Here is a 12,056-nt window from a genome sequence, read left to right as displayed (position 1 = left end):
GGGGAACTGCGATCCCCCGTGATCCCCCCCGAAATGACCTCTGGCTGATAGTGTCTGGTTCAGGAACACTGCGAAGATCTGGGTGGGGGGACTTAAGCCAGCCCTCTCTCCTTACATCCTGCCCAATCACGATTGTTTACCTGCTCACTATCTGCCCTCAATTTTCCCACTAGGCTTGCCAGACCCATGGCTGGGAGTCAGGCTTGCCAACCTCCAGGCAGGGCCTGGAGAGCTCCCAGAATCATGACTGGTCTCCAGACTGACAGAGATCAGTTCCCCTGGAGAAAATGGCTGCTTTGGAGGATGGACTCCAAGTGGTTCTTTGGCTGATCTGAAATTGGACTAGGCAGTGGTGACACTCGTGAATAAGTGACTGTGTACTGTTAGGCTGAACTGTTTAAGGCTTTGGGTTCCACTGATGACTTATGCGGTCCTGATGAAGACTGAGGAAACCCCTGCCACTCTGGAGTAGGGCGCTGACCGCTTGGAATCTCTTTGAACATTTGTTACAAAGGTTCTTCAGACCTTTTTTGTACCACGTGGGGACTTTACCACACTTGTGAAATAAGTCATATTGCATTGAGATAGCACTATACTTAACTGTTGCAGTGTGTTGTCTTTACAGTTTGTTATGTCCTGGTTTCAATAATTTGAATTTGTATCGAACTATTACATGGTGTTTGTTCTATTAACCTCCAGGTGGGGCCTAAGATCTTCCAGAATCATGAATCATAGAGTTGGAAGGGAACCTTCCAGGGTCATCCAGTCCAACCCACTGCACCATGCAGGAAATTCCGGACTCTTCTATTTAAAGGTGCCTCTGTGACTTCTTTGCCCAGAAGATGGCAAAGAACAAAACCCAAAGCACAACACCACCTTCCAGGTTCCTTGGCCAAACACCACCACACCCCTAATGATCCCAGCTCTATGCCCAGAAGATGGCAAAGAACAAAAAACAAAACCCAAAGCAAAACACCACCTTCCAGGTTCCTTGGCCAAACTGGCCTGGGGAAGAGTTGCTTCCTGGCCCCAAAGTGGCAATCGGCATTTCCCTGGGTGTGTAAGACAGGGCCACAAGAACTAAGCACTGAGGCAGCCCTTCCTGCCCTCCCTTCGCGGGATCTGCCTTAGTTCACAGAATCAGCATTGCTGTCAGATGGCCATCTTGCCTCCGTTTCAAAACTTCCAAAGAAGGAGAGGCCACCACCTCCCGGGGAAACCTTTGGGTAGTGAAGGGCGGGGTATAAATCCAATCTCTTCTCTTCTTCTTCTTCTTCCCCGGAAGAAAATGGCTGCTTTGGAGGGTGGACTCTCCAGGCTACACCTGGGGGCTGATAACCCTATCCAAAAGGGCTAATTCCGTGTCACATTATCCTCACGTCCTACCCAGGTTGGACTTGAGGAATTTTGATCAGACATTCCTTCAAAATTCTGTTGTTGGAACTCAGTTCCCAGGCATTCAATGATCATATCTGGATCAGAACTGTGGGGGCTTAAGCTCCCCCCCACAACTTCCCCCCATGCTATTTTCCCAAACTGAAACAGCTTCAAGGATCTGTTCTTTGTCTCATCGAGGAAATTTACATGTACTGATGGTTACGTATAATTTCCCCAGCAGGACATACAGAGAGAAGAAGAAGAGATTGGATTTTGGACATGAGGAATTTTGATCAGACATTCCTTCGAAATTCTGTTGTCGGAACTCAGTTCCCAGGCATTCAAAGATCATACTTGGATCAGAACTGTGGGGGCTTAAGCTCCCCCCCCCAAAAAAATTTCTGTTCTTTGTCTCATCGAGGAAACTTACATGTACTGATGGTTATGTATAATTTCCCCAACAGGACATACAGAGAGAAGAAGAGATTGGATTTATACCCTGCCCTTCACTACCTGAAGGAGTCACAGAGTGGCTTACAATCTCCTTTCCCTTCCCCTCCCCACAACAGACACCCTGTGAGGTAGGTGGGGCTGAGAGAGCTCTCCCGAGAACTGCCCTTGAGAGAACAGCTCTGAGAGAACTTGTGACTGACCCAAGGTCACACCAGCAGCTGCATGTGGAGGAGTGGGGAATGAAACCCGGTTCTCCCAGATTAGAGTCCGCCCTCCCAACCACGACACCAAACTGGCTAGTAAAATGGCACGAGGGGTAGGAGATGTGATGCCACCACTGCCTTGGCAAACACCAGGAGATTTTGATGGCAGTATGTGGAGAGGGTGGAGTTTGAGGAGGATGTGAGGTCACTTCAGGGTGACCTCTAGGAATTTCCCTAATCTCTGTGTTACAGACCACAGAGACATAGGAGGATTCCCTAAAACTGCTTTTCAAATCTGAGCCAAACCAGATCAGTCCTGGGGATTCTGTGTCCGGAGATCTCGGTGATTCTTATTCACAAAAACTCAGTTTCCCAGACACAGAATTCCCAGAGTACATCTAGTTTGTCCCTTGATGGCAGGCCACTCTTGGCCACGTCGCACTAAAACACCGAGCCTCTCCCCAACCTGTTGGAGCTTTTTGAGAAAGCCGTACTTGCAAGGACTCTGCGGACTCCTCTGGTTCTTCAATGCTGATATGGAGCCGCGGGAGACCCTCCACAGGAGGCAGGGCAGGGGGTGGCGGTTCAGGGGCAGCGGGGGGTGGCACGACAGGCAGGATCTCCGTCTCCTGGCGCGAGGCCCGTCCAGCGGGCGCAGGAGTCTGCAGCGACTGAATGGTGAAAGTGGAATAGAGCCCGGAGCGCATGTATTCGTTCCGACTGCTGCGCGGGGTACCGCCGCCCCCACGTGGGGCTTTAGGGGCACCGAAGGCACCCTCTCCTGCTTTGGGGTCCAGCTGGACCTGCTCCGGTCTCTTGGCGCCCCCCTCGTCCTTCACCCCCTCCATGCTGGAAAGTTCCGGGTAGGAGACGAACTTGTAGACGAATTTCTGCCCGCTGACTTTACGGATGATGTTCTGGAAAGGAAGGAACAGAAGGTGGAAGAATTAGAGCGGCGAGGATATGATGTTCACGCTTTGTCTGTCACCAGTCTTGCGGGGGGCTGCCCCAAAGCGGAGGTGAGGCTGCAGGTTGGAAATCCACGGCACTCTGAACAGGCCGATAGGAGAGAAGGGGCTGCGGCTCAGCGGCAGAGCACCAGTTTTGCATGCAGGAGGTCCCAGTTAGAACGAAAGCGTATACCCAAAATTAAACTTGGCTGGCCTTAAAGGTGCCTCCGGACTCAAACTTCGTTCTGCTACAAGAAACCTGTTAGCCTCTACAGCGACGATTCAGGACTGGTTCAAGATTTTCCAGGGCCCTGGGCAGAGAGTTCGCAGGGGCCCCCTTCCCACCCACATGCTTCACTACCTGCTTGTGTATTCTTCCCTATGAAGAAGGAGGAGGAGAGGAGATTGAATTTATACCCCACCCTTCACTACCCAAAGGCGTCTCAGAGCAGCTTACCATCTCCTCCCCTTCCCCTCCCCACAACAGACTCTCTGTGAGGTCAGTGGGGCTGAGAGAGGTCTGAGAGAACTGCCCTTGAGAGAACAGCACTGAGAGAACTTGTGACTGACCCAAGGTCACACCAGCAGCTGCACGTGGAGGACTGGGGAATCAAACCCGGTTCTCCCAGATTAGAGTCCACCGCTCTTAACCGCTACACCAAACTGGCTCCAGCCCTGTTCACAAGCCCTTCCGCTGCCCATGTTCACAGCCAGCTGAACTGCTCACTGACCTGGGCGGTGTGTGCAGCTGGACGAAGCACTCACAACAGAGCAGGCAGGGAATGGGTGGGCAGTGGTGGTGGGCAGTGGTGGGCCCTGTCAGAAGCCTCCGGGCTCCAGCAGCTGCCCCACCTGAGGGTATGCTGAGGCATAAATCCGTTTGAAGCCAGACTTCCCTACAGACATCCTGGAGAAAAATTGAGAAAACCCCTACGGGCCTAGAGAAAAATGTCCTGTTCGTTCAACAAAGGCTTAAACCAGCAGTTGAAACTCTCCACGGCCCGGAATGAAAGAGCATCACCTGGAAAATGACAATCCATGAAGCCTCTGTTAAAGAGACGAGACATTTTTTTCTTCAGGCCGACTGGCAATGCTACCTGTCCATCGGGTAGGATTTATGAAAAAACTGTCTATGAAAAATTCGTAAAGAGAGTCCACCAGTCCTTCCCGAATATTTGACGTCTCTGCTACTCCCGCTGTCAACGGTAACAGATCTCAAGGCTGAACTCAATGAAAAAGCGAAGCAGGGACCAGTGTTCCCTCTAAGCTGAGTTAGTGTGAGCTAGCTCACAGTTTTTTAGCCTCCGGCTCACACACATTTTTGTCTAAGCTCAGGAAAGAGGGCTCCAGAGCGAACTAATTTATGCAGCAGCCATATTGCTCGCTCACAACTTTAATGTCAGGAGCTCACAAGGTCGAATTTTTGCTCAAAAGACTCCACAGCTTAGAGGGAACATTGCCGATGACCCCTCCTATCAGAGGTTCAATAGGATCTTGGTTTCTGAGGTTCACCATCAGTTTTCTCTGGTGTAAACATCTTGAGCAGCTCAGGTTGGCCACCTCTGGACATGGTTTCACCATGCCTTACAGTCAAGAGTGTCCATATACACATGCGCAGTGTTCCCTCTAAGCTGAGTTAGTGTGAGCTAGCTCACAGTTTTTTAGCCTCCGGCTCACACACATTTTTGTCTTAGCTCAGGAAGGGTGGCTCCAGAGCGAACTAATTTATGCAGCAGCCAAATCGCTCACTCACAACTTTAATGCCAGAAGCTCATAAAGTAGAAATTTTGCTCACAAGACTCCACAGCTTGGAGGGAGCATTGGCAGGGACAGAGACTGAAAGGGAAGAGGCCTGCAGGGGGTGTAGCAGGCTCTGTCCTGGGCCGGTTCACATTATTTTCTTGCCCCTAGCCAGGTACACCCATCCCCTCCGGGGCCTGCGCTGCCACCAGCTTCCACCAAGCCGAGCTCCTGTGGCATTACCACAGGCAAGGGGTCATCCCCGTCCCGATTCAGGGCCACTGCAGGCGCCAGAAGGGGTGCCAGTCCCCTCCCTTGCCACAGATAGCCAGGAGCCGGATGGGATGGCTCATCAGCACCCTTCCTCTCCGTGCCACTCCCGTCAGTGGCTTGGACGTCCTGGGCAGCCTCCCACCTTGTCGTAGTAGTATCGCAGGGCCCGACTCAGCTTATCGTAGTTCATGTTGGTCTTGTTCTTCCGGAGCCCCCAGAGCCTCGCAACCTCCTCCGCGTCCACCAGCTTGAACTCCCCGTCATTGGACGTCCACGCGATGAGATGCCCGTTGCTTTGCTGCTCCAGCAGCTGGAGCAGGAACTGCCATAGAGTGACCGAGGGATCCATGACTAGAGGGGCCAAAGAGAGGGAGAGAGAGAAAGAGAGAGCGGCCAAGGAAGAGATGGTAAGCCAGTGCTAACATGCCATTTCCGACGTGTGCTATGACTTTTATAGAGCTGTCAGCTCTGGGTTGGGAAATTCATGGAGCTTTGCGGGGTGGAGCCTGGGGAGGGGAGGGGAGGGACCTCAGCAGGGTATAATACCATAGAGTCCACCCTCCCAAGCAACCATTTTCTCCAGGAGAACTGATCTTGGTTGTCTGGAGATCAATTGTATAGCAGGAGATCTCCAGGTCTAGCCTTAGGGGCTGTGGGTCTTTATACTTATCGTTAAACTCATATTTACCCTGCCTTCCTCAGAGAAGCTCTGGGTGGGGGGTAGCCAACCTCCAGGTGGGGCCTGGAGATCTCCCAGAATGACAACCCATCCCCAGACGACAGAGATCGGCTCTCCTGGAGAAAATGGCCACTTTTGGGTGGTGGACTCCATGGCATTATGCTCCCCTGACCCCTCCCCAAACCCCACCCACCCCAGGCTCCAGGAATTTCCTAATCTAGAGTTGGCAACCCTACCTGTGTGACACAACCCTACCCACCTGGACCCTTCTTCTGTATAGAACTGATTCCCCCCCGAACATGTGAAGCGCTCACAATCCAGATATGGTAGGAAGCTACAAAATTTCACCACCTGCTTTTAATTATAGTATCTTATTGGATTGGGGCCACGGTGGCTCAGAGGTTAAGACGCTGAGCTGCAGACCGGAAGGTCTGTAGTGCGGCAGTTCAAGACCCGAGTGCCGCGTGACGGAGTGAGCTCCCGTCTCTGGCCCCAGCTCCTGCCAACCTAGCAGTCCGAAAACAAGAAATTGCAAGTAGATAAAGAGGTACTGCTTCAGTGGGAAGGTAACAATGTTCCATGTGCCTCGATGTTTAGTCATGCCGGCCACATGACCGCGCTGGCTCTTCAGCTTGGAAAGAGTTGAGCACCGCCCCCTAGAGTCGGATTCAACCGGCTTTTGAGCAAGGGAAACCTTGACCTTTACTGGATTGGTTTCTATGTCTATTATGTTTTTAGAACCCTTGTACATCACCTAGAGCCCCACAGTCTTCGGAGACAGGCGATTAATAAATTGAATGAAATAAATACAAAAAAAAATTTTGGGGTGGTTCTCGCCTCCATTTTACGCCAACAACTCTGTCAGACAGGTAAAGCTGATAGAAAGTGACTAGCCCCTGGCCACCCAATATGGCAATACGGCAAGGAAGGAAGGATTTGAACCCGGGCCTCCTTGGGCCTAGGCCAGCACACTAACCACTCTATAAGCAAACAAACGATTATCGCATGGCTCCTTCCAAAGAATCCTGTGACAACCTCGGGAGAAAGATGCCAGTTATCTGTTTTGAGATCTATTGCCTCACAGGATTACACAATCCCTGCGTTCATGAGGAGTAGGAAGACTAAGGCGTATCATGATAGTTCACAGCGAATGAAATCGAAGATGTAGTTTATTGTGCCACATATTCAAAGCCAGTGTGCGCAGAGGTCAGATTAGGCTGTGGGAGACCCGGGTTCAAATCCTCGCTCTGCTGTGAAGTTTGCTGGGGGAACCTCGGGCCAGTCGCTCTGTCTCTTTGGGAGCAAGAAATCAGTGAGATTGTAACTCTGACACTCAGCAGTCAGCCTACTGCCAGTGACCCATGGGAGCAATGGCTGTGGTGATGCTCCTGGCCACGGGTCAAAGCCATACCAGTCTTTTGTTGCGCCCTGACCTGGATCGCCCAGGCTAGCCCAATCCTGTCAGAGCTCGGAAGTTAAGCAGGGTCGGCCCTGGCTAGAATTTGGATGGGCAACCTCCAAGGAAGGCCAGGGCCGTCACGCAGAGGCAGGCAATGGCAAAACCACCTCTGAAAAGTCTCTTGCCTTAAAAACAACTCTAACTCGCCACCTAGTGGTGCGTATCACTAAAAAAGCTAGAACTCCTGCTTGCCAGGCAATCTTAGGATCTCCTGACTATACTGCATACAGTGCCATACGATCACTGATTACTTGTTGTGTCTGGATCAGTAGTCCCTTACCCCTCGATAGCACAGGACTATTACTACCATGTGGTCTTAGAACTGCTTCCTGAGTCCTCAGAATTATTATGATCAACACTGTTATTAATATCCAACGGACACTTGTGGAACATACAAAGGTAAAAAGAAATCCAGAAATAATATCTGGCTGTCTTGTGCCGTCTAGGGATCCCAAGTCCCCCCGGGAGGCGGGGAAACCCCCGCCCCAGAGGCCCGTTCCCCGACGACGGATCGGGCCCCGGGGGGAACTCCTCCCCGATGTGCACGTCACCAGGAAGTGACGTTATGACACCGGGCACGCTGGAGGTGGGGCCACAGCCAAACAAGGGAAAACTCTATGGTTTTCCCTTGTATGGTCGTGGCCCCGCCCCCAGCGTGCCCGGCGTCATACCGTCACTTCCTAGTGACGTGCATGAGGCACGCGCGTGCACCGGGAGCCACTCGGGAATCCCCCGCGGAGGAGGTAAGTGCCACTTGGCAACCCTAGTGCCATCCTAACCTGGATAGCCCAGGCTAGCCTGACCTCATCAGTTCTCAGAAGCTAAACAGGGTCAGCCCGGGCTAGTATCCAATTGGTAGACCGCCAAGGAATACCAGGGTCGTGAGGCGGAGGCAGGCGATGGAAACCACCTCTGAACATCTCTTGCCTTGAAAACCCTACAGGGTCGCCGTAAGTCAGCTATGACTCGACAGCACTTTCCACCACAGTCTTGTCTTCTCTAGCACAGGATACTTTGCCGAGTATAACGAAATCGTAAAAACCATTCATATCCAAGGCTAATTTTATTCATGCATTTAGATGCTTATACCTGGGGTTCCCAGCTCCGGGTTGGGAAATACCTGGAGATTTGGGAAGTGGAGTAAAGTGGGGGAGGGGACTCTACGAGGTATCATGCCATAGAGCCCACCTTCCAAAGTGGCCAGTTTCTCCAGGTGAACTGATCCCCGCCATCTAACAATCACTTGTAATCAATGTTTCCTCTAAGCTGAGTTAGTGTGAGCTAGCTCACAGTTTTTTAGCCTCTGGCTCACACATTTTTGTCTTAGCTCAGGAAGGATGGCTCCAGAGCAGACTAATCTATGCAGTAGTCAAATTGCTCGCTCACAACTTTAATGCCAGTAGCTCACAAAGTAGAATTTTTGCTCACAAGACCCCACAGCTTAGAGGGAACGTTGGTTGTAATCCTAGGAGGCCCCCAGCCACCACCTGGAGGTTGGCAACCCAACTTATATCCCTGCTTTTCTCCCCAATGGAGACCCAAAGTGGCTTACAATATGGCTCTCCCCTTCTCCGTTTTATCCTCACGACAACGACCCTGCGAGGTAGGTTAGGCTGAGAGGTAGACCGGGCCGAGGCGAACCGGGCTCTCTCAGATTCTAGTCTGACACGGTAACCCGTGTTCGGAACCAGAGCCATCCCTTTCCTACAAAATAAACTTCTGATCCTGGTCTTCGGAAGAACGTTTACGTGTGCCACTGAGGCAAATCCGCTCTAACGGAGCAAACCACCGGTTACCACAGGCCAGATATAATTCACGAGGAACAAAACAAGACCTGAACTGAAGGGTGTCTGGAAGCTCAAGGCGGTCCGTGAAGCGTGAAGTGTCTCTGAATCAGTTCCAGGAGCTGTTCCAAATATCCTGAAGCAGAATTTACAGGGGAGGGAGGGGGGAAGTGTGCGCACCAGCAACCAGCCCTATTAAACACAATGCCAGAAGCTGTCAGTCTCCAGACTTGCCCCGGGGATCCAGGAAGCTCTTAAATGGATTGGTTGCCAGCTCCAGGTTGGGAAATTCCTGGAGATTTGAGAGTGAAGCCCGGGGAGGGTGGGGTTTGGGGATGGGAGTGAGGTTGGCGGACCAGGGTTGGGAAATTTTTGGAGATTGGGGGGGGGGGGCATGTTCTCTCTAAGCTGTGGAGTCTTGTGAGCAAGAATTCTCCTTTGTGAGCTACTGTCATTAAAGTTGTGAGCGAGCGACTTGACTACTGCATAAACTAGTCTGCTCTGGAGCCCTCCTTCCTGAGCTAAGACAAAAACGTGTGAGCTGGAGGCTAAAAAACTGTGAGCTGGCTCACACTAACTCAGCTTAGAGGGAACACTGGGGGGTGGAACCTCGGGAGGGCAGGGTTGGGGGACCTCAGTGGGGCACAGTGCCACAGAGTCCACCCTCCAAAGCAGCCATTTTCTGCCGGGGAACGGACCTCCATGGTCTGGAGATCAGTTGCAATTCCAGGAGATCTCCAGCTCCCACCTGGAAGTTGGCAACCCCATTAAATGGCCTTGGGCACGCAGAGAGGCCTGTGAGACTGGATCCTACTTGGATAAGCACCGGGAATAATGAGAAAGGAAAGGGAGGAACCGTGAAAGAGGCATCGCCAACGTGCCCGGGAGCAAAAGACCGGGTCCTGCCCAGAAGAGATTATTAGTGTCTGCCTTTTTCATCCGTGATTCCTTTATTCCAATATCCGTACCCTGCTTTTCTTCCTCTGACGATCCAAAGCAGCTTACAACACCGTTCCCCCTATTTGTACTCCCCACAGCAAACACAGCCCCCCCTCACACTTTATAGTGAACGTACATATATCCCGCCAGTACGTGTGTACATTTTTAAGAAAGAGCCAACGTCCATTCACTTCACAAACGAAACCGGGGACTAGTTGCGGAGCAAACTGGAGTTTCAATCACAGAGAGAGCCAGCGCGGTATAGTGGTTGAAGTGTCAGACCAGGATCTGGGAAACTCAGGTTCCAATCCTCACTCGTGCCATGGAAGCTGGCTGGGTGACCTGGGGCCAGTCACACACTCTCAGCCTAACCTACCTGGTATTTTTGGCCACTGTGTGACAGAGTGTTGGACTGGATGGGCCATTGGCCTGATCCAACATTGGCCTCTCTTAGGTTCTTATGTTCTTATACCTCACAGGGTTGTTGTGAGAACAGAGGAGAGGAGATGGATGTAAACCAACTGAGACCCCCCTTGGGGTGAAAGACGGGATATAAATAGAGTAAATAAATAAATGTTCAGTTGTATATGCGTTGGACGTTGCACGAGAAAAATCAAGTGTACACTGTACATCGACTGGGCACGTGTTTGTTGTAACTTGTGAACAAGGCTTCCATGAGCATGCATTTGTTTATTTATACCCCGCTTCTCCCCCACACACAGGTGGGACTCAAAGTGGCTTAGAACATCACTCTCCCCTCCTCCGTTTTCTCACAACAACAACCCTGGGAGGTAGGCCAGGCTGAGAGTTCGTGAGATGCCCGAGGTCACCCAACCAGTTTTTTATGGTAGATGTGGGGGACTCGAACCTGGGTCACCCAGGGTCCTAGTCTGCCACTCTACCCATTATACCAAACTGTCTCTCAAGTATGCCCTTTGTATGTGCATTGAGTAATTCTCATGTTACAGTCAATGCATGTATAGCTGAAGGCGTGATCCAAGCCCCACCTTTAGCCAAGTACCGGTCCTTGGTGTCATTCATAAAGTGAACACACATTGGCTCTTTCCTACTAAGAGATGCAGGTGTATTCACGTGAACAGGACTTCTGTGAAGGCGGTTAGGCTGGGAGGGAGTGGCTGCCCCAAAGTCACCCCGCAAACTAGCTTGGAAAACTAGCCGGGATTCAAAGATGAGACTGAACCGCTTTCACACATGCAAAACAATCCACTTCAGCGACCGTTTGCAAGCGGATTTTGCCATTTCACAGGGTGATTCCGCATCCAGCATTCGCTCCACATTTTCTCAACTGGGAGGGAAAAGTGCAGCTCAAAACCACATTCAAACACCTCAGGGCAATGCCGCACTGACTGCAAAGTCGCCCCTGAACGGCCATAAAACTATGCAGAAGGTGCCATAAAATCTGATAATCAAAGGAAGCAAAAGTGGCATGAAGTGTAGAGGCTACCATAAAATCCGATAATCAAAGGAAGTGAAAGCAGCATATAGTGCAGAGGGAGATTTCTGTTCCAACATGGGTTTCGTAAAACAACGGAGGGGAAAGCCAATGCAGAATCAGCCACAGAGTCTAATCCAGTTGCAAAGTGCATTGAAAGTGAATTGAAAGTGTGTTATTTAGTGTGTGTGAAAGCGACGTCTCACACTCTATCCCCTACAAGGGATATAGGACAGTAGAGGAGGCTGCCTCCTCTTATGGGGTTTTGGGGTGTGTGAGGGTGTGTGTGACAAGTAAAGAGTTAAAGCAAAAGCATCATAGCAGGGGTGGGTTATCAGGAGGGGTCATCTGAAGGGAGAGAGAGGTGGGCCCCCAGAGTTCCAGGCACAAAGGGAAGAGGGCAGAGACGTCTAACTCCTGTAGAAGGGTTTCTAGCCACAGCTCAGTAGAGTTAAACGGCAGGCATCCTAACTTGACACACTTTTTGCATACCATATTTTTGCAATTGGGAGATTTGTTGGACATGTGGTCCCGGAGAGAAAGAGACGGAGCAGAGGTCCATCAGTGGCTGTTAGATGGAACTGGGGCAGGGATACTCTGTATTCTCGGCGCTTGGGAGGTAACAGTGGGAAGGCTTCTGGAGTTCAGGCCCTCCTGATGGAACCTGGGCTTTGGCCACTGTGCGACACGGAGTGTCGGACTGGATGGGCCACCGGCCTGATCCAACATGGCTTCTCTCATGGTTC

General features: G+C 51.4%; 1 protein-coding gene across 1 annotated transcript in view; it reads right to left on the bottom strand.

Moving 5' to 3' along the window:
• The window catches only part of ELK1 (ELK1, member of ETS oncogene family), a 22,729-nt gene extending 17,384 nt beyond the window's left edge, over nucleotides 1–5,345 (bottom strand). The window contains exons 1-2 of the mRNA XM_015417283.1: nucleotides 5,139–5,345; nucleotides 2,528–2,950 (exon numbers count right to left, since the gene is read on the bottom strand). Coding sequence (XP_015272769.1) covers nucleotides 2,528–2,950; nucleotides 5,139–5,345 — 630 coding nt within the window. The remainder of the gene's footprint in view (nucleotides 1–2,527; nucleotides 2,951–5,138) is intronic.
• Nucleotides 5,346–12,056: the final 6,711 nt, after the last annotated feature.

Source organism: Gekko japonicus, unplaced genomic scaffold (assembly GCF_001447785.1).
Source record: "Gekko japonicus isolate JY-2015 unplaced genomic scaffold, Gekko_japonicus_V1.1 scaffold1748, whole genome shotgun sequence".
Classification (NCBI taxonomy): domain Eukaryota; kingdom Metazoa; phylum Chordata; class Lepidosauria; order Squamata; family Gekkonidae; genus Gekko; species Gekko japonicus.
The sequence above is the reverse complement of the archived record's forward strand: the minus strand, read 5'-3'. Positions and strand labels throughout refer to the sequence as shown.